Genomic DNA, 23,149 nt, shown 5'->3' with positions numbered 1-23,149 from the left:
TATGCAAGACTGAGCATTTGCTGGTTGAGATTTGGAGTTGCCAAGTTTTAGACCAAGCGGTTAGATGATCAAGGTCTTTTTGAATGATAGATGTATTGTCTGTGGTGTTAAATAGTTTGACATCATCAGCAAAGAGAACACAATTACTTGAGATATGGTCACAAAGATCATTAATGTATAGTACGAAGAGTGTTGGTTCAAGGATGCTGCCTTGAGGAACGCCACTCTTGACAGGAACAGGATTTGATAGAGCATTGCCAATTTTGACCACTTGTTGTCTGTTAGACAGAAAAGCAGATATCCATTTGTGAAGGGGGTCCTGAAATGCCATAAGATTTTAGTTTTAGGAGAAGTTTATCGTGTACTACTGAGTCAAAAGCTTTGCAGAAGTCTATGTAGATTGCATCTATTGTTTTGCCTTGATCAAGATTTGAAGTCCATATGTTTTTACAGTGGAGAAGTTGTAAGTTGCATGATAATTTTTTCCTGAAACCAAATTGTTTATTGGAGAGTAGGTTGTTAGTTTCTAAGTGTGAGGTAATGGATTGGTTGATGATTGATTCCATGACTTTGCAGGTAACGCAGCACAGAGAGATTGGTCTGCAATTTTCAACTTAGCTGGGGTCTCCTTTTTTGAAGATAGGGATGACTGTGGCTAGTGACCAAAGTTTGGGAAGGGAACTGGTAGTGAAAGCTTTATCAAAGATTATGCTTAGGGGTTCTGCTATATTAGTGGAAAGTTTTTTTAAGAAGTATGCACATAGTCCATCGGGTCCAATAGATAGCGATGGGTTCAAGTTATGAAGAGCTTTTCCAACATTATCTTCTGTGAAATCTATATGAGTTAAGTCATCATATTCATTGCTGGTATGTTTGTGGAATGTCGGATATGTGTCATCGCTGTTAACAAAAACTGAGACAAAGAAAATGTTAAAGAAGTTTGCTTTAACTGTTTCGTCATTGCATTCTTTGCTGTTAGAATCTTTTAGTGGTGGGATGGATCTTGAGTCTTTAAGTTTATTGTTAACAAAATTATAAAAGGCACGATTGGAATTTGTGCGCAGAAGGTCCTCTTCTTGCTTGGTGTGGTAATTTGTGCATTCAGTTTTTATTTGGTTGCATATATTTCTGTAGCGGTTTTTGAAATTTGCTACATAGCCTTTTTTGTTTCTTTTCCAGAGGGATTTTTTTTTTATTGAAGCTTTTTTATTGATATGGGTAGTTTGCTTTTCCTGATCATGGTGGTCATTTGTGGTACATATAGTTTAATGACTCTATTGATTTCAAGTAGGAAAATTCTATAGTGGTCTTCAGCGGTTATGCAGGTTGCAAACAGATTTTGCCAGTCCAGAAATGAAAGATCGTTGTTTATAAGGTCGTAGTTGGCTTTTTTGAAGTTGTAGTTGGGAATACTATTGTTATGACGATTTAAGTATGGACGTATATTGAGATGAAAATCAATCATGTAGTGGTCGCTGTTGGAAAAAGGTTCTTTAATTTGTAGCCCATAAATTGAGTTTGAGTTGTTGCAGAAGATGAGGTCAAGGCAGTTGTTGAGTCTTGTATTGTAAGTTACAAGTTGTTCAAGACCTAGGTTTGTAACAGCGTTGTATAGTGTAGTATGGATTGGATCAGTTGTACATTCATTAGTTATCCAGTTAATGAGAGGTAGATTTAGGTCACCCAGGAAGATGAGAGAATATGGGCAAGAGGTAGCCCATGTTTGCAGGGATAATGTCATAGTCAGGGGCTCTGTAGCATAGTAAGAATCGAAGTGTGGTGTTAAGGGATAGGTCGCATACAATAGTTTCAGGAAGAGAAAGTTTATATGCAACTTGGATATTTTTTAGATTCAATGACTTTTTGTAAAAGATAGCCACTCCACCACCTCTTCGGTTTTCGCGATCTGATCAATAAACTTGATATTCTTTATCTGAGATAATGGAGTCAGGAAGGGATGAGTTCAGCCATGTTTCACAAACAAAAATGATATCAAATGTATCACTGTTTAACAAGAGGATAAATTCAGGTAATTTGTTAACAATGCTTCTTGCATTTATCAATTTGCGTTTGAGATCTGTAGTAATTGGTGTTGAAGAGGTAAGGGGTGTGCATACCTAGTTTTGGATGTTAATAGGTTGGGGGTGGTGTACAACAGGCGGTTGTAAAAAAAAAGTTTCAACTTTTTTTTTGTAGTATGGTGACCAAAATTGGTTGCAGAATTCCAGGTGTGTTCTTACTAAGGTTTTGTAAAATGGCACTAATACTTCACATGATCTTGTTTCTATGCCTCTGTTTATACAACTCAGGATTGTATTATCTTTTTTGGATTCCAAGGTCCCTCTCACAGTTACTGTTTTTGAGCCAGATCTCACCTAATCTGTACCTTTGCCTTTTCTTGTCTAAATGTAAAGCTTTGCTTTTCTCCACATTAAAATTCATTTTGTTGGATAGGGCCCATTGTTCAAGGTTGTCAAGATCTTTTTGGATCGTGAGTTTGTCTTCTGGGGTATTGGCTATTCCTGCCAGTTTAGTATCATCTACTATTGATGATACATTTGATGAGTTCCTCTTCTATTCCCTCATCTAAATCATTTATAAAGATATTGAGGAGCACTGGGCCTAAGACGGAACCTTGTGGTACCCCACTGTTTACTTCTTCCCATGTGAATGTAGTACCATTAAGGACTACTCGTTGAGTACAGTTTGTCAGCCAGCTACAATAACATTAAGACAGATACTTTACTATAATGTGTCATATAGACAAAGCTCCAAAATGGATTTCAAGATGATTTGCCATAAATTCTGTAACTATAGGTTTTTATGCTATATGCTTTCCAGTCAAGATTTTTCTACCAAGAACATCTGTAATTCATCATGTGAAACTCTTCCCATAAGTATTGGACAGATGCTTTTCTCTCTCTTACTGTCACCCTAAAAGCTTATACAGGAATTTCTTTCTGGGCACTGGCAAGTAGTTCCTTCTCTTTCTATTCCCTTTCCTTTTAGATGGTTGTCAAGGTTTCCTTACAAAGGAATAACAGCCTTATACATTACAGAAGCCAACATACTTGCTTACAAACAAGGAGATGCCTTTTAGGTTTTGCTGTTTTTTGTATGTATCCTTACTGATAACCTATTTCAATTTAATTCCCAGGTAAAGTCTCTTTCCATGTTGTATAGCTATTATAGATGGAATAGGAATAAGATCCATAATCAATCTGAAGACAAAAGATTACTACTGAAAACTGAAAAGTTTTTCCAGATGTAAAGGAAATTGGGAGATTGAAATTTTCCTTTATCCTTTATAATTGATGCCAAGATGACATTAAACAATTACTGGTTTCTGTTTTGTGGTTTATATGAAGATTTATTGGCTTGAGAGCAAATATTGACAGAGAGGGGAAAAGTTTGCTGGGACTCTAAGGCACGGACATATTCAGATGCTAACTGAAAACAGAAGGTTGTGTGTTAGAAACATTCTATGCAATCTGTGTATGGTAGAGATAATGATTCTTCCAATAATATAAATAGCTGTAAAGTTTTCTCTGCTAAACTAAAAATGGCAAGTATTAAATGGAACAAAGTAATTGTATTGTGTTTCGCATTCTTTTGGACACTAAAGGACTGTATTACCTGTCAACAATTTCTTCAGTACATTGGGTGCCAGAGTGGTGTCATATGGAGGCAATACTCGGACACAACTTTTGTTACCCAGAGTTAATGAAAGGAAAGGGAGGAAATTATGATTATGCATTTTATTGCCACCCTAAAAACATCAAACATTTGTTGGATATCAATGAAATGAATGGATAGCAATGGCTGCAACTTGGTATGTAGGGAATACTTTCATAAAGTCTAGAATTTGGCTTTTTAAGCAAAAATCCAAGAAGGTGGCTTCATTCTGGCAATTTAAATTTTGAGCTAGAAATGAAAGAAGAAGAAGCTTCTGCTTTAAATGTAAAACCAAGTGTTCCATCATTAAGAAGTCACTTATTTTATATAGTCATTTATAGAGATGAAGTCTAATCTTTAGCAAATAATATATTAATTCAGTTTGCTAAAGAAAAATATGAATCAGTAAATGTATGCATATTCTTATATATGCATATTCTATGTATGCATATTCTTATTCTTATAAAATACGGTAGGTATTTGTTTCTAAATTGAATAATAAAATATTTTAAGGAAGTATAAATAGACTTAATTGTCAACAAATCAATGAGAGCCCCCTATTCCAATGTATTTAAGTACAGAGTTCATTTTTGAATTGAATGTTTGATTATCAAAATTTTATGGGAAAGATAGAAAAGATAATGTGTTCTGAATTTGATTTTGCATCAGTGTGACTAACATGACAAATAACAAAATATTAGAGAAGCTTTATTTCACCATTTTCTTGCTCTTCATCTGACTACCCTGATTCGTTATAGTTAAAAAATTTCTAGAAGAGTTGTAAAAAGCAACAGCTGAGATGAATTCAACTTAGTAGTATTGATAGGACACTATGAAAATCCCTGATTTAGTATAATGACATTTCTTAAAATGACCTTATCCAGGCAGAAATAAAATATTTGCTATACCTGGAAATAAGATGAACAAAAGGCATCTGCTTTTTTAATAAAATGTTTTTAATATATGCACTCTTTGCATTATAACATATGAAGTTGTATTTATACATTATGTCTTGTCTTTTGTCAATACCTCTATAAAATCTATGTAATAAATTTCCTTTTTAAATATAATGTGAAGCATTTTAGCTTTAAGGCTGCTTAGTGTTCCCCTTTATAGTTTGTAAATTTTAACATAATACTGTTATTTTTTGCCTCAAATCATGCAAAAATAGCAAAGGAAGAAGAAGAAAATAGAAAAGACACAATGAACCTCTTTTAATTGCTTCCTTCTTTAATATAGGAATGATAAAGATGAGACAGATTCAGAGACTTTTCAAACATTGACACAATTTCCCCAATCCCATTTACAAAGTAAATTGTTGAACTTCCTAGAGCTATATATGCTAGCACAAAACATTTATATGTGTATTTTCAAAGATCTAAATATTGAGAAAGCTGTCTGAAAGTTCGACAGCTGCCTCTTAGAGTTTAAATGGTCCTCCATAATTTTGAATTCTATCAAATAGTAATTTAAATGATTATTTTGGACTGCATCTATATTCAACTTGAATGCAGTTCTTTTTAACTTAGTATTTTAGATCCTATCTTTGTAACCAATTTGCATAAATAAACAAGTTCTTAGTTTAGAAAACAGTTGAATGTAACACTTTAATGCTAATTGGATAAATCACTGGTTGAGAATTTAATTTATATTAATATCCCATTACAGAGGAGTTTATTTTTCTAGAACTAGCTTGCTCATGCTAATTGGCAGAAACATGAGAGAAAGGTTTTCTTACTAAGCCTCAGATTTATATAAAAGATGCAATAGTAGTACCAAATAAAAACAACATAAAAAGAAAAGTATAAACTGTAAGTCTGTAATATTTTACTTGCAAAATACCCAGTGTCACTTGGGGCTGGACAGGCAATGAACACTTGGGCAGTGCTTCTACTCCTCCCCACCCAAGTGAGCACATTGTCTAATTATGATAGGTCCATTTAGTTATAGAAACATTCTATCTCTTTCTCTAGTACCTGCAGTGATGATCTTGATGTTTGCCAAACTCTCACAATCTCTGCATATATTCTCAACATTCCATTTTCCCCTTTCCTCACCCCAGTTCACTGGCAAGTTGAAAAGCATTAAAGTTTGAAAGAAGAAAAGTGGTTCAAACTTGACAATACAGTTATTTTTATTTGGAAACCAGGCACCATCTCCTCTGCCTCAGGAAGAACAAAACCTTCTACCTACAGAAGTAAAACAATTGAAACAAAGAGTATCTGAGCATCTAGAACAGCACAAACACATCAAAATAAGGCTGCTGCCTTGAAGCTTGTTCCAAAGGAACAGCTAGCACAAGCATTCAAAGATGCAAATATTGAGACTTCCAGCTAACATTTTTGTGAGATTGAATGTGAGGAGCAGGTTTCTGTGCTCCTGCGCCATGTTCTCCCCATTGGAGGGTTCCAAAAGAATCTAAAACCACTCTGTAGGGGTGGTGAAGAAAAGAGTGGCACCCTGCAGGTCACGGAGAGCAGCAACTCTCTTGTTTGACCCAGGGTTTCTTTCCTCTCATCCACGACAAGGAAAAGAGACAGCCATCATTGCTGCCATGAAGTTGGGTCAGCCAAGGCATCAAAGAAATGTGCTGGAGTTGTGTAAATGAACAGTGACTGGAGCTGGGTGAGAAGATTTTATATATATATATAGACCAGGGGTGTCAAACTCAAGGCTGGGGAGCTGGATCTGGCCTGCAGGGTGCTTAGATCTTGCAGTGGCTTGCAGTGCCACCCTGGAAACAGCAAATGACTGGCCTGTGGTGCCTCTGCCAGAAAAAATCATGTGTGATTTTTTTCATTCATTCAGTTCTATTTTTATTGGCAGAGGGTTGTAGAAGGTGGTTGCAACCAAAAATGGAGCTTGGGAATCCGTTATTGCTGGGACAGCTCTTGGGCCACCACAGGTGCCCCCAACATGAGTGACATTGAGCTGGCCATGGCCACCCTGGCCACACCCATCCTAGCCCCCTCAAGATCAAACACAACCCTGATGTGGCCCTCAATGAAATCCAGTTTGTCACCTCTGATTTAGACCCTAATTTAAAAAGAAAAAAAAAAGAAAATCCAGGAAAAGAGACTCTTAGAACTATTTCTTAAAATTTCAATTTGGGGGTCCTCAATGGACCATAGCTGTCCTGGAGGGACAGTGAAGAAAGAAGGCACTGGCCGGCGTGAATAGGGAAGTTGCTAATTCCCTGCAGCACCAGCACCCAGCCTTCGACCCAACGAAAAGGAAAGGCAGCCATTAGGAGCTGCCAAAGTTGGGACGGCCATACAAGAAGATTGAGCAGGGGGAAGATCAAAATAGAGTGTTGTTACCGGGCGAGGAATTGGCCAACTTGCAGGTAAAAGGGAAAAAACACTTTTAAAGCAAAGAGGATCTATAAGACAAAAGCTCCCTGGTTTTGGAAGAAAATATAAATAGTAAAAAGAGAAGAAAACTGAGAGAAAGCATCTTTTGCTAACAAAAGGATTTAATAGAGAAAGACAAAGGAATTGTTTTTGTGGATTAACGAGTGACTGTTGTTGTGGGGAGTTGTGGACTGGAGAGAAATATCGCTGGAGAGGGAAAAAAATAACATTGCATTGTTTAGGCTACTAAGAGAAAAAGAAACACCGAAGGAGTACTTGTTGAAACAGCTGTGGCATAGCTTCAAAAGACTGGAAAAATCAAGACTGGAACTAGGATAACCTAGGGAAAAAACATTTGAACAGGCTTGCGTTTGGAAATAGAAAAAAAAGCGGGGAGAGACAATACTTTGGACTTGAATTTGGACTATGCATAAGTTAAAATAAATAAATTTAAAAAATAAATTTCTCCTTATATTGAAAATATGGAGAGTTGGAAGGATAAATATGAGGAACTATGGGAGATGCTTCAAATTGTGTGAGAATCCTTTAAGAGAAATGGGAGCTGTGGCTTAAAAATAAAAAAAGAAATTATGAGGAAACAAGAGGAACAAAAATATAATGTTGAAAAAGAAATGAGTGAGGATAAAAATACAGATGATCATATTGGGATTGATAGTGAAAGAATAGAAATGGAGAGGAAGAAGGATACTTTAAAAAAGAAAGGGAAAAAGAAAAGAAGAAAAGATTGAGGGGGAAATTAAAAGAGTGAAAAAAATAGATGATTACACTGGGATTAGCAGTGACAAAACAAAGAGAAGAGGGGGGAAATTGAGGAGGAAAATTAAAACAGTAAAAACTAGAGAAAGGAGGTGGAAAAGAAGATACAAGAAAGAGAGAAAGAAGATAAAAGAATAGGAGAAAGGAAGAAAAATATTAAGAGATGGGACTTTGGAGAGACTGAAAGAAAATGGTTAAAAGAAGGAGAAAAATGAATAGTAGAAAAGAAATTAAAATAGTGGTAGAATTTTTTTTGGAATGATGGAAATTAGAAGAAATATATAGATTATTGTAAAAGGGTAGTAAAAAAGGTTAAAATGAAGTGAATGAAGGAAGTTAGAAAAAAGGAATACATTGTTTAATGTAAACTGGAGAAGTAAATGAAATGTGGAAGATATAATGGGATATATGGTTTTTTTTTCTTTTTGTGTCTGAGAATGCATGGAATGAGAGAGAATTATAGTTGATGGTAAGGAAATAAATTTTAAACATATAAAAGAATGGAAAAATTAATTGAAGTTAAGATATAAAATTGTAAAGAAGGTAAAAAAAAAGAAGTACATTGTTTTTAAAAAATAAGAAATAGTCCAGCAGATGAAATGTGAAAGATAGTATAGTTTATAAGTGAAAATGATTGAAATTAAGATGTAAAAGGAAATAAAATTGAAATGTTAGTAAATGATGTACACTATTAGAAGAGAATAATAATTATTGAACTGTGAACAAAAACTCTAAAAAATAAGAGGTGGAAGGTTGTATTAATTGATTGTAAGATCCAAATGGAATAAGATGAAGACAATGTTACTAATTAAAATATATGAGGGGAAGTCTGAGAAATATACTCAATAAATGAGAAAATTGGGGTTCCCTGTACACCAAAAATATTGAAATGAAAATAAATACAAGAATGGAGAGAGATAAGAAGAAGGAGAGAGATGGAAAGGGAGAAGGAGGGAGAGAAAAAGAAGAAAGAGAAGAGGAGGTAGGGGAAATAAGAGTAGGAGAGAAGGACAGATAGGGAGGAAGTAGGGAGGAGGGGGAGAAAGGAAGGGGAAGTAGAGAAGGTGTGGGAGAGGAGAGAAGTAAGTAGGATGAAAGAAGGAAGGAAGAGGAGTGAGAAAGAGAAGAAAGGATTGCTGTGAAAAGGAAAAGATGAAATTGAAGAAAGGCAACTCCAAATATATTTGAATATATTAGGATAAAAATTGAAACAGTTTGGCTTCTGGGTGGCGCCACCTTTCTCGCTGGGTGCTAATTTATGGCACTCCGCATTGAATATGGTAAAAGCCGGACATAACAACTGATCCCGGCTTAATTTCTCTCTCTGGTTGAAAGAGAGAGAAAGAGCAAGGGGGGGGGGAACTGTGGTAGATTTCCCTAGGGGCTTTGTTTTTGTAATGCAAAGTCCTGAAAGGTCGAATCCCCTTGAACCCCTCCCCCAACCTCCAGTATTCACTGCGCTCCTGAAAAAGCAGGAAAAGAGGAAGGTGTCCACTTCTGCTAGCAATTGATTTCTTTTTGTGGTTACTAAAAGCAGGCGGAACAAGCGTGAGTGAACAATTATTGGTTTGCAAGTATTTTTGATTTTCTGACTTCTACCTTTTTTTTTTTTAAAAAGAGAAATTTCCGCCCCCCCTTCAGTTTCGTTTTAGAGAAACTGAAAGCAGAGCGATACATCAAAGAGAGCTTTGCTGTTGAATCGAAACTGAATGGAGATTTTATCTTATTGTGTTTGATTGTGGACTGTTGGATTATATTACGTTGTTTAAGTACTTTACAAGGGGATTCTCAGCAGGAACTTTGTCATGGAGGTTCTTTCAGAAGAATGGATTTGTGACTTTATACAGGACTACACAGAAAGTATGTATTTAATTATTCAAAAATACGAATTGATAAAAAATGGGGACGTTTTGGATGAGAGCTTGGAGCAAATTAACCAGTGCAACCACTCGGAAAATGGAATGCAGGAGATACAAATAAAAGTGGATAAATATGAAGATTTGATCGTGAAGAAACAAGGTGATGTAAAGAAGTTTTCTTTAAATAGTTTGGATGAACTGCCTGAATTTGTGCTACAGGAGATTGTCCCTCAAATGGAAAAGACTCACAAGCTTAATGTTTCCCAAGAGTTCTCTTTTTGGACTGATGGAATATACGGCAGGAAATTTTGGATTCTTGGACATAAGGAATTACTAGGAAATATTGTGATTGACTTTTTAAAAGGAGTAACGAAGGAAAGACAGAGATTAATGCACCAAAAAAAATGGCAAGAGACAAAAGTATTATTCTTGAAACAAGGTTTTTTTAAAATATTAATAGACAAAAATATTAGTGTCCCGGAAAGACAATTTGTGAGGAATCTGGAAGAAATGGGTTGATTATATGTTTTATATCTATCATAAAAGACTAGATATTTGGATCTATACTGGATTTTGATGAGAAAGGACTAAAGTTGAATAGATATTGTAATTTTCTGTATTGAAATTTTATAAGGTGTTGCACTAAATTTTAAATAGAATATTTTCAAAAGATCTTATGTAAGAAAGACATGGGGGCGGGAACTTTATGGTTATAGAAGTTATAAGGGACATATTTTTTGAATTGGATTTGATTTTTATGCTTTAGTTGGTTTTAAATACTTTAGGATTAATTTTTTCTATTGATTTATATATTTTACTATTGTTAATTGTTAATTTTTATTTTTATTTTTTATTTTTTTTGAAGGATTTTGGTTATGTTAGGAGGAAGTCAGAGCTAGAGAAGGAAAATTGGTATAATAGTTTTGGGAGAAAATTTTCTTAGCATATGTTTGTTTTATTTTTAACTATACCTTGTGCTTGTTCCGGGAGGGGAGGGGGGAGGGTATTAGTGAAGGGAGGGGGGTTGGGGGGAAAGGGGGGGGAAATTTTTTCTGTAAAACTTTTTGAATAAAAAAAAAATTGAAACAGTTTAAAAAAAAGAATGAAAGAGAATGCATACTAATAAAAATGGAGAAATTAGAACTTGAGGGTGAAAGAAGATGTGACTTAGTGAAATGAGCAAGGAAATATTAGGATATGAATAAAAATTATGAAAAAAGAATATTCTGGCAAAAATTGTAACTAAATAAAATATATTTGAATATATTGAATTGTATAAGATATGATATGGCCAATACTCTGTTCATAAACCATGTATGTGGGGGGGGGGAATTAAAAAATCAAGAAAAATTGTTTTTTTAAAAAGCAGCGAATAGAGGGAAAAAACCTAGACCCAAAAGAAAGGAAGTAAAGGGAGAAAAGTCCCTTTCTTTTAAAACAAAGAAAATTGGATCTTTAAACTGGGTAGGCATTGTTTTGGAAAGACATTACAAAATGCTGGAACTATCTGCTTGAATAGCTGACTTTGCTTCCATAAATTCAACTAAAATTGGATTAATCAATTTATCAGGCTTGAAACAATGCTGAAACCTAAGCTGAGGGTGCCATCTACTGGTGAATGGAAAATATACATTTTCCTATATTCATATGGGAAACATACAAACAAACTACATACATACATACAAATATCCGCGAAAACCTCAGAAAACAAATTTCCCATATTTCCATCTACAAGCCTGGAAAAATCTTGCTGTGACAGCTGGAGGGGTTAGGGGTGGGGGGCACCGTTTTTCGGTGGTTCTCCTCCTTCCTTTCTGACCGGTCGCAGACGGTGTTGGCAGGGGGGCAGAGATCGGCTGCGAGGCGCCTCTTATGTGGGGTGCCACAGGGGTCGGTTCTCTTGTCTCTCCTGCTCAACTTCTATATGAAGCCGCTGGGTGAGATCATCCGTGGTTTTGGGGTGCGGTGTCATCTGTACGCTGATGATACACAGCTGTACATCTCCACCCCTAACCACCCAAATGAAGCCGTTGAAGTGATGTCCCGGTGCCTGGAGGCCGTGCGGGTCTGGATGGGGAAAAACAGGCTCCAACTCAACCCTTCCAAGACCGAGTGGCTTGGGATGCCGGCATCCCAGTACAATCAGCTGATTCCATCGCTGACTGTGGGGGGCGAGTTATTGGCCCCCATGGAGAAGATCCGCAATCTAGATGTCCTTCTGGATGCACGGCTGTCATTAGAAGAGCATATGACGGCCGTCGCCAGAGAAGCTTTTTATCAGGTCCGCCTGATACACCAGTTGTGTCCCTTCTTGGATCAGGATTCCCTATGCACAGTCACTCACACCCTCGTCACTTCCCACCTGGACTACTGCAACGCTCTCTACATGGGGCTCCCCTTGAAGAGCACCTGGAGGCTCCAACTGGTTCAGAATGCGGCCGCGCGGGTGATAGAGGGAGCGACTCGAGGCTCTCATATAACACCCCTCCTACGCAGGCTGCACTGGCTTCCGGTGGTCTTCCGGGTGCAATTCAAGGTTTTAGTTATCACATTTAAAGCGCTCCATGGCATAGGACCGGATTATTTATGGGACCGCCTGCTGCTACTGATGGCCTCCCATCGACCAGTGCGCTCCCATAGGGAGGGCCTCCTCAGGGTGCCGTCGGCCAGACAATGTCGACTGGCAACCCCAGGGGGAGGGCCTTCTCTGTGGGGGCTCCAGCCCTATGGAACGAGCTGCCTCCAGGGCTACGCCAACTCCCTGACCTCCGGACCTTTCAGCACGAGCTGAAGACGTTTTTATTCCATCGCGCAGGATGGCCTAATAGTTTTAATGGGGGTTTTACTGGTTTTATAGTTTTCAGCCAATTTCATATTAGTCTTTTAAATTCGTTTTTAATTTTTATACTTGTTGTTTTATTTGGCTGTAAACCGCCCTGAGTCCTTTGGGAGAAGGGTGGTATAAAAATTGGAATGAATGAATGAATGAATGAATGAATGAATGAATGAATGAATGAATGAATGAATGAATAAATAAATAAATAAATAAATAAATAAATAAATAAATAAATAAATAAAATTCCTGATAAGAGAAATAAACAACATTCATCTGGAGGACTGTGGTGATACTTACTGTTCTATAACTATCTACTGTATGATTACTGGAGACTCTATTGTGAGAATAAGGAAAACTCTTAAGTAAAGTAAAGTGACGTTTGATTTGAGAAAGCTGCCTGGACTTCTTAAATGGAACTGATTAATAATCCTGAGATGTAAAGAACTATGATTATTTAACTTTCTGAGGAGCAACATTGGACTTGAATATATATATTTTTTGGACTATTGAATAAGAGTGGGACTTACTAAAATAAAACAAGATGCTCCTTCAGGGGGAAAAGAGTGAGATTTTAAAAGAAATGATGTTGATGTTTCAAAGCATTAGTGATATTATGGCAAAGAATCACAGAGAAATAAAGAACCTATTGCAAGGCATAAATGGGAAAATAGAAAATATCCTACAACTGATAATGAATGAAGATCAAAAAGTCCAGGAAAGAGAAGAGACAGCAGAACGAATGGAGGGAATGATAGAACAGACAAACCAGCAAACAAAGCAAGAAGATAAGAAGAGATGATAATGACTGATGAAATAAACCAAGGGAAGAGGTCTCTGAACTTTCGGTTGGTGAGGTTTGGACAAAGAGAGGGGTTGAAGAGCTAGCTCTGCTCTTTGCTCTTTTCTGGTGCTGGAGCAATCCTAAAAGGATACACAACGCCCGAAGGGAAGTATGTTAGAGTGGGGATACTCAAGGAGCAGTCTGGCGATAAGCAATCACCAAAGTGACGGAGAGAAACCCCATTAAGCCCAGCAATCGAAAGGCTGGCATTTTTCAATGGTGGCCCCGAGGTCCTGGACAGCTAGCAAAGTGGGAAGCAAGATCGAATGACAGCTCATGGTGAGGAGTAAGGCGAGGCCAGTGCAAAAGAATTTATATAAGAGAAGATTAATATAAGAGAAGAAAGAAGGTTCGCACCTCATTGTGAGGATTGATTGATCGTAACCCGAGAAAGCAGCTAAGTAGAGGTGAGAGTGAGCGGAAAGTGACTGGGGAACTATTGATAGCCTGACATTTTAACGAACAAAATAAGAGATGATAGCGATCTGAGATATCTTCTGACTATTAGATTTCAGACTTTAAACTTTGAACTTTGAAAAACTGAGACCTAAACATTAGTTACGAGGCTTCGAACTCTGTTTTTTACTAGAGATTGATAGATATTAAGAAGCAGCTGAAGTAACGGAAGTGGAGAGCGTCCATAGCGAAGAGCATTACTCAGTAACTTATCCGCATAATAAAGAAGACTGAGTTGATGGAAACTTTTGAGAGACTGATACACTAATAAGAAACTGATTAATTGGTGACTTTTACTTTTTCTTACTTTTGTTTGTTGAATCTGCTAATTGATTTTTTTTTCTTTTTCTACTGGATATAATGACTTGAATACTTTTTGGAAATTATTACTCTATTATATATATTATAGATTTAAAATACAATTCATTTCAATAGAGTTTAGTGTAAGCAATTTTGAATTATCAGTATGTAATCTACTTAATTCATTAATTTATGCATCATAAGGCTAATTAAAGGAATTGATTGTATCTATTGCTATATATCAATTGATTGAAAATTTTAGGTAATTTATTCTTATTTATTGATACTCAAAAATCTATTTATTTTTGTTTCCTCTTTACTTTTTTTTACTTTATAGATATTCTATATATATACCTATATACAACTCAGATTTTCTGATTATTATATTATTGTTTATATATAATACTCATTAAGATTTACAGTCATAACTTAAAGCAACAACTATGCTATAGCTAGATTTGAATTTTTGAATATTGTTGTGAACATTGAGATCTATACAAATAAGATAAGTGCCAGATTATACTAATAACTAATTTTTATGGCAAAGAAGTTGAAGCTGTTTAATACTAATTTGGGACAATGTGCACAATATTCTTAAAAAGCAGAAAGAGATACTAGAAGAAATGACTACTACAAACATCACAATAACTGAGGTAAGAAAGAAAACCATACTACCTCTAACACCCTCAGCAACAACATCTTCTGCGACAGCACAAAAAATAACAGAGGGAATACTGAAAGCTGAGGAACAAAATACTGCTTCCAGTATCCAAATTTCCCTATTTACATTACAAGAATCTATGGTAAAACTCCAGGAAATAATGGTAAAGAACCATTTAGAAACAAGAGCTGATATTAACGAACTGAAAGAGGAAATCGGGAAATTAAAATTGGAAATGAGATCAGATATATCAAAACTTGATGAAAAAATAGGATCAATCCAACAAGCACGAGAGAAGAATGAATACACAATAAAGGAATTAGAGAAAAGAATGGAACTAACAGAAGGAAGTAGAAAAGATGGACCAACAAATAAAAATGGTGAGCAAAGGACTTCCGGTGGTTTCCGTCTTCCCCGGAGGACGTCTGGAATGGCGTCCCGAACTGAGATTCTGTAAAAGCTGGTGAAACAGCGGAGAACAGCTGTTAGCCAGCTTCAAAGCTTTTCTCTGGGTGAAAGAGAATAGCGAAGAGTGGCTGGATAGCAGAAGATTGCCCCAGGGGCTCTGCTTTCTTATGCAGAGTCTCGGAGGAGTGCCTGCTTAATCCAGCCCTACTCCAGACTCGGCTCGATCCTGCTAATTAGGCAGGACAAGAGGAAGACGCCCACCTCTGCTCGATTGATTCCGTTTTGAATAACTAAAAGCAGACGGGACAAATACAAGTGATCGATTACTGGGGAAGCAAGAAGAGAGCTGACTTCTACTTCTTTTTAAAAAAGGGGGAAACTTTTTCTCACTTTAACTTAGTGAAGAAAGAAATGGCGTCTGAGAGGAAATGGATTGGAGGCTGATTGTGAGAGAAAGGAAGTTCGTCTTTGTGGATTTTGGCTGAATAGAAGCTCTCCATAGGAGGCAAGGTGAAAGTTTTTATTTTACAACTTTAATTTGAGAATTTTTGAGACGTTGAGATTTTACAATTCTAATTTGAGACTTTACTTAAATTAAAATGGCTTCTAAGCCACCAAAAGCTCCCATGACAAGAAGGGAGTCTGAAACTAACTTAGAAGATATGTTAAAGGAACAGAACAGAGTTTCTGAAGAGCGATTTAAAGAAATTATGAATAATATTCATGGTGTGAAGGATCAACTTAGGGAAGAAATTAAAGAGACTAATAAAAAAATTAGAGAAGATTTATTGATGGTTTTTCAAGGTTTGGCAAAAAATTTGGAAGTAATGGAGGATAAAGTGGAAGTAATTAGTCAAGCAAATCAGTATTTGGATAATAAAGTTGGAGAGCTCCAAAATAAAGTGGATAAAAATGAGGACCATGTGGTGGTATTGCAATATAGAGCGTTGGAGAAGGCTTTGAGAATTAGGGGTCTTCAAGACCGGAAGGAATAAGATCTTTAAAAAGTTATATCAGAAGCCTTAGCTGAAATGTTAGGAATGGACCCTCGAAAAGTTGATTTTCAAATCGATAAGGCATATAGGGTTAATTCTTGGGTAGCGAGGCAGAAAAAGCTCCCAAGAGACATTGTAATTTATTTTTTGACTTCTACAATAAGAAATCAGATTTTGCAAGCTACATACCAAAAGAAATTGCAAATAGCAGAACAGGAGGTGTTGGTTTTGAAATAGATCCCTGCTAAAATGTTAAAGGATACAAGGGATTTTAGGTTTTTTACACAAGAGCTTAAGAAGCATCAGATTCAATATAGATGGGAGGTTCCAATTGGCTTAACAGTATTTTTTCAAGGCAGGAGATATCGAATTGATACTGAGTTGAAAGCAAAAGATTTTCTTTTTAATGTATTGAAAGTGGATGTAGAAACAGTGGATAAAAGTCTTCAAGAGAAACAGAGTGGGGAAGCTGAAACTGCACCTGTGATGTCAGTACCTCAAGAACAACCTCAAGAACAAAGAGTGACAAGGGGAGCTATTAGGCATAAGGAGATAGAGGAACGACTTCAAAGACAGGAACGGGATTCTACTACTGAAGCTGTGGGAGGAGCCAAGCCGAAGATTGAGAGTCTTCAGCTAATTGCTCAGAAGCTTCAAGAGGCCAGTGATGGCAAATAAATTTTTGACATGGAATGTTAATGGTTTAAATTCAGCACAGAAAAGAAGAAAAGTATTCCATTATTTGAAACAATTTAAAAATGATGTGATATGTTTGCAAGAGACACATATAAAATTATCAGATCAGAAATATTTGATTAATTCGAAATTAGGTAAACATTTTGTTTCTTCTGTTCAATAAGAAAATGGTATAGTTATATATTTGAAGAAAATATATCAGCTAAATTAATTGAACCGGACATCCAAGGAAGATATATTGCTATTGAATTGATTTTAGAAGGAAAAAAGACACTTGTGATTGGCATATATGCACCTAATCAACAACAAGAAAAATTTTATAAACTGTTACATGAAAAATTGACTCTTTGGGACTATAAAACATTCATTATATTAGGGGATTGGAATGGTGTAATGGATATTAGAAAAGATAAAAGAACTCTTTCTAAGAAAATTCCTATGCATGCAAAACTGCCTAAATCTTTTTTTGATTTGATGGAAGATTTTGAGTTGAAAGATATATGGAGAAGGCAGAATTTTGATGATAGAGATTATACTTATTTTTTGGATAGGCATCAATCTTTTTCACGTATTGATTTTATATTAATTACCAATGACTTGCTTTCTAGGGTTAGGAAAACAAAGATATTTCCAAGGTGTTTAACTGATCATAGTCCGGTATGGATGGAGTTGCAATATGAAGGTAGAAGAAGATCATGGAGAATAAATGAAAATTTGTTTAAATATGAGGATAATGTAAATCAATTTAAAAAACAAATGAAATAATTTTTTGATTATAATTTGGGTAAGGGAACTTCGATAGAAATGGTGTGGGACGCTAGCAAGGCCTTTATGAGAGGAAATTTGATATATATTAATAGTAGACAGAGGAGAAAATTACAAAAACAGCGTAGGGATTTAGAAGAGGAAATTCAGAGGAAACAACAATTATTGGTATATAATCCACATGATTTAAAAACTACTGAGGCGATAAAGATATTACAGAGTCAATTTAATATGTTAATGACAGATCAGGTGGCAACCAATATACAATATGCTAAACATAATACTTTTTGTAATGCCAATAAATCAGGGAGGTGGTTGGCTTTTATGTTAAGGAAGTCTGCACTGGCTTCCTGTGGTCTTTCGGGTGCGCTTCAAGATTTTGGTTACCACCTTTAAAGCGCTCCATGGCTTAGGACCCGGGTACTTATGAGACCGCCTGCTGTTACCCTATGCCTCCCACCGACCCGTACGCTCTCATAGAGAGGGTCTCCTCAGGGTGCCGTCCGCCAAACAGTGTCGGCTGGCGGCCCCCAGGGGTAGGGCCTTCTCTGTGGGAGCATCGACGCTCTGGAATGAACTCCCCCCTGGCCTACGTCAAGTGCCTGATCTTCGGACCTTCCGTCGTGAGCTAAAAACATACTTATTTACTCAAGCGGGACTGGCATAATAGTTTGATTTTAAATTGGGGTTTTATTAATATTCTTAAATATTTTAAATTTAATTTTAATTATTAGCCGTTTTTGTAATTTTGCTATGTTTTAATTTGTTTTAATTGTACATATTTTGTATTTTATCTCCGGCTGTACACCGCCCTGAGTCCTTCGGGAGAAGGGCGGTATAAAAATTTAATAAATAAATAAAATAAAATAAATAAAGGAAAAGACAGAAAGCACGTACTATTGAAAGAATTGAATACAAGGGTAAAGTGCGATTTCAACAGGATAAAATTAAAAAAGCTTTCTTGGAATATTATACAAATTTATATGCCAGAGATACAATATTGAATATGGATATTGATAAATATTTGAAAGAATATAAGATTAAAGGTTTAACTAATGAACAAAGGGAAGAGTTGAATCGGCCTATAACTTCTGAGGAAATTATTTTGGTAATAAAGCAATTAAAAATAGGGAAATCCCCGGGCACAGATGGACTTACAGCAATATATTATAAAAAGTTACAGGATGAGATAGTTGGTCCACTTATGGAGTTATTTAATCAGATACTGATGGGAGGAGGAGTGCCACCATCATGGAGGACTACTTTTATTTCACTGATACCAAAAGAGGATCAGGATTGTACTAAGCCTGGGAATTATAGACCGATTTCACTCTTGAATAATGATTATAAGATTTTTGCGAAAATAATGGCAAATAGGTTAATGGAAATTGTACAACAAAGGATTCACACTGACCAGTCTGGTTTTATAAAAGGGAGACAAATGAGGAATAACGTTAGGCAGATAGTGAATTTATTGGAATATTTGGAAAAAAAAAAATCAGATTCCGGCAGCGTTTATATTCTTGGATGCAGAGAAAGATTTTGATCGTTTGCATTGGGAATTTTTATTTAAATTAACAGACAAAATGCAATTTGGAAATGGTTTTATACGAATACTTAGGGCAATTTATGGAGAGCAAACAGCTCAGATAATAATTAATGGTAGTTTGACAGATAGTTTTAAAATTGCGAAAGGAACAAGGCAGGGGTGTCCTTTATCACCTTTATTGTTTATTTTATCTTTGGAACCTTTATTGGATAAGATAAGAGAGTTAAGGGAGATAGAGGGTATTAGAATTAGAAGACATGAATGCAAAGTCAGAGCATTTGCAGATGATTTGGTTGTTATGTTGACTCAGCCTATAAATTCGAGTGTATATTTGTTGGAAGTAATTAATCAATATGGAAGGGTCTCAGGGTTTAAAGTGAATCAAAATAAAACAAAAGTGTTCACCAAAAATATGATTAAGAACCAGAAAGAAAAACTAGAGGAAATAACAGGATTTGAAATTGTAAAAAAGGTTAAATATTTAGGAGTCTTTCTTACTTCATCAAATGTAAAATTGTATAAGAATAATTATGATGTGTTATGGAAAAAAATTCAGAAGGAAATGAATACTTGGAAAAAATTACAATTATCTTTGTTGGAGAGAATAGCAGCTATAAAAATGAATGTTTTGCCTAAATTCTTGTTCTTGTTTCAGATGATACCAATAATTAAGAAAGATAAAAATTTGGAAGAATGGCAGATTGGAATTAATAAATTTATATGGGAAGGGAAAAAAGCGAGAGTCAAAATGAAAATAATGCAAGATACACGGGAAAGAGGAGGATTAAAAATTCCTAATTTAAAACTGTATTATGAAGCAGTTGTTCTTTCTGTAATAAGTGATTGGTTTAATTTGACGGAGGAAAGGATTTTGAATATAGAAGGTTATGATTTATTATATGGTTGGCATGCATATTTATTGTATGATAAGAAAGTAGATAAAGCTTTTAAGAATCATGTGTTGAGAATTTCTCTTCTGCATGTCTGAAAAAAATATTATTATAAGTTAAATTATAAAATTCCTATATGGGCAAGTCCTCGGCACGCAGTAGAGAATATAAATATAGAATAGAATAGAATAGAATTTTTATTGGCCAAGTGTGATTGGACACACAAGGAATTTGTCTTGGTGCATATGCTCTCAGTGTACAAAAAAGAAAAGATACGTTCATCAAGGTACAACATTTACAACACAATTGATGGTCAATATATCAATATAAATCATAAGGATTGCCAGCAACAAGTTATAGTCATACAGTCATAAATGGAAAGAGGTTGGTGATGGGAACTATGAGAAGATTAATAGTAGTGCAGATTCAGTAAATAGTTTGACAGTGTTGATGGAATTATTTGTTTAGCAGAGTGATAGCCTTTGGGGAAAAACTTTCTTGTGTCTAGTTGTTCTGGTGTGCAGTGCTCTATAGCGTCGTTTTGAGGGTAGGAGTTGAAACAGTTTATGTCCAGGATGCGAGGGGTCTGTAAATATTTTCACGGCCCTCTTCTTGATTCATGCAGTATACAGGTCCTCAATGGAAGGCAGGTTGGTAGCAATTATTTTTTCTGCAGTTCTAATTATCCTCTGAAGTCTGTGTTTTTCTTGTTGGGTTGCAGAACCGAACCAGACAGTTATAGAGGTGCAAATGACAGACTCAATAATTCCTCTGTAGAATTGAATCAGCAGCTCCTTGGGCAGTTTGAGCTTACTGAGTTGGCGCAGAAAGAACATTCTTTGCTGTCCTTTTTTAATGATGTTTTTGATGTTAGCTGTCCATTTTAGATCTTGCGATATGATAGAACCTAGAAATTTGAAGGTTTCTACTGTTGATACTGTGTTGTCTAGTATTGTGAGAGGTGGAAGTATGGAAGGGTTTTTCCTAAAGTCTACCACCATTTCTACGGTTTTGAGTGTGTTCAGTTCCAGACTGTTTTGGTTGCACCATAAGGCTAGTCATTCGACCTCTCGTCTATATGCGGATTCGTCATTGTCTCGAATGAGACCAATCACTGTTGTGTCATCTGCGAACTTCAGTAGCTTAACAGATGGATCATTGGAGATGCAGTCATTGGTATACAGAGAGAAGAGAAGTGGGGAGAGCACACAGCCTTGGGGGGCCCCTGTGCTAATTGTACAGGTATTTGATGTGATCTTGCTTAGCTTCACCTGCTGCTTCCTGTTTGTTAGGAAGCTTATGATCCACTTACAAGTCTGTTCCAGTACCTGTAGCTGGTTTAGCTTAGTTAGAAGAATGTCTGGAATGATGGTATTGAATGCTGAACTAAAGTCTACAAAAAGGACCTTTGCATAGGTCTTTGGAGACTCAAGATGCTGTAGGATGTAGTGCAGAGCCATATTAACAGCATCATCTGTTGATCTGTTTGCTCGGTATGCAAATTGCAAGGGATCTAACAGCGGATCCGTGATGGTTTTCAAGTAGGAAAGCACTAGCCTTTCAAAGGTTTTCATGACTACAGATGTTAGAGCAACTGGTCTGTAGTCATTCAGTTCCTTGATGGTGGGCTTCTTCGGCACTGGGATGATGGTAGAGCATTTGAAGCAAGAAGGAACATAACACATCTCTAGTGATTTATTGAAAATATGGGTGAAGATGGGGGCCAATTGGTCAGCACAGACTTTTAAGCAAGAAGGAGTTATCTTGTCTGGGCCTGGAACAGGAACAAGAAATGATTACTTATAAAGATCTTTTATATAATGAGAGGGGAAATTTACAACTAAAATCTTTGGATACATTAAAAGAAGACGGGAGGAATTATACTTGGTTTCAATATGGACAGTTAAAGGGTAGATGGAAAGAAGATCAGAAAATTGGTATTATTCAAAATGAAGAAAATTTGGTTAAACAAATTAGAAATCAAACCCAGGGGCATATAAAGAGATTGTATACTGTGTTGATAGAAATAGATTCTGAAAGAGATTTAATAAAGGATTGTATGATAAAATGGGCACAGAATATTCAAGAACCAATAATGTTGGAAACATGGGAAAAAATTTGGGTTAGAAATGTTAAATTTACGCAAGCGCAGAATTTAAGGGAAAATTTTTATAAGATGTTTTATAGATGGCATTTAGATCCTAAGAAATTATCATGTATGTATCCAGATATGCAAGCAAAATGTTGGAGATCTAATTGTGATGATGCTACATATTTTCATGTATGGTGGACTTGTAAGAAAATTAAGTCTTTCTGGATAAGAATCTGGTGGATTATGCAGAATATTCTGAAGAAGAAGATAAAGTTCCTACCGCAATTTTTTCTTTTGGGAATAACAACGGACTGTACAGTGATTGAGACTAAGTTGATTTTGAACTTAATAACAGCAGCAAGACTGTTGATTGGACAATATTGGAAGAAAAAAGAATTACCCACAATAGAAGAATGGATGTTGAAAGTTTCCAATTTGGCTGAGATGGCTAAAATCTCAGCCTTCTTGAAAGACAGTACTCAAGAAAAATATTTAAATGAATAGAAGAACTGGATTGATTATATTCAAAATAGATATCAGATTAAGAAATTTTGGATTGCCTTTGAATGAAGGATGTTGTTTTTGATTTTAATGGAAGGAGTCAGGTTATGTGAGAGAGAAGGATTATAATTGTGTTAGATTTTAAAAATTTAATGTATGACTGTTTGTTTAATGAACTATACCTTGTGTTTGCTCCGGGAAGTTCGGGGGGGGGAAGGGGGGGAAATTTAATTGTTGTTGTAAAACTTTTTCAATTAAAAAAAAATGGTGAGCAAAGGAATGGGAGACTCCCTGACCTTTATTGAGATGGATAAAGTTGCGTCATATCTAAGATTTCAAAATATAATGCAAGAAAAAGATGAAGATTTGGAGATAGTGATGGCAGAAATCTTAGCTGAAGCATTAAATAGAGACAAAGAAGCAGTGTTAAAGGAGATGGACGACATTTTAGAGAGTCAGTATGAGCTACGCAAGAAGAAACAAACTCCCCAAAGA

The 23,149-nt window shown here is 35.9% G+C and overlaps 1 protein-coding gene across 10 annotated transcripts in view; it reads left to right on the top strand.

The window, feature by feature from the left end:
* The window catches only part of BMPER (BMP binding endothelial regulator), a 589,367-nt gene that overhangs the window by 406,348 nt on the left and 159,870 nt on the right, over positions 1–23,149 (top strand). The window contains exon 14 of one of the 10 annotated variants that reach the window (XM_058182119.1): positions 3,010–3,837. The exons of the other annotated variants lie outside the window; for them this stretch is intronic. Within the exon in view, the coding sequence (XP_058038102.1) occupies positions 3,010–3,100 (91 nt within the window). The 3' untranslated portion in view covers positions 3,101–3,837. Of the gene's footprint in view, positions 1–3,009; positions 3,838–23,149 lie in introns of those variants that run through there. 10 annotated transcript variants of the gene reach the window in all.

The sequence above is a fragment of the Ahaetulla prasina genome, chromosome 4 (assembly GCF_028640845.1).
Source record: "Ahaetulla prasina isolate Xishuangbanna chromosome 4, ASM2864084v1, whole genome shotgun sequence".
NCBI lineage: Eukaryota > Metazoa > Chordata > Lepidosauria > Squamata > Colubridae > Ahaetulla > Ahaetulla prasina.
This window is presented reverse-complemented; position numbering and strand designations above follow the sequence as displayed.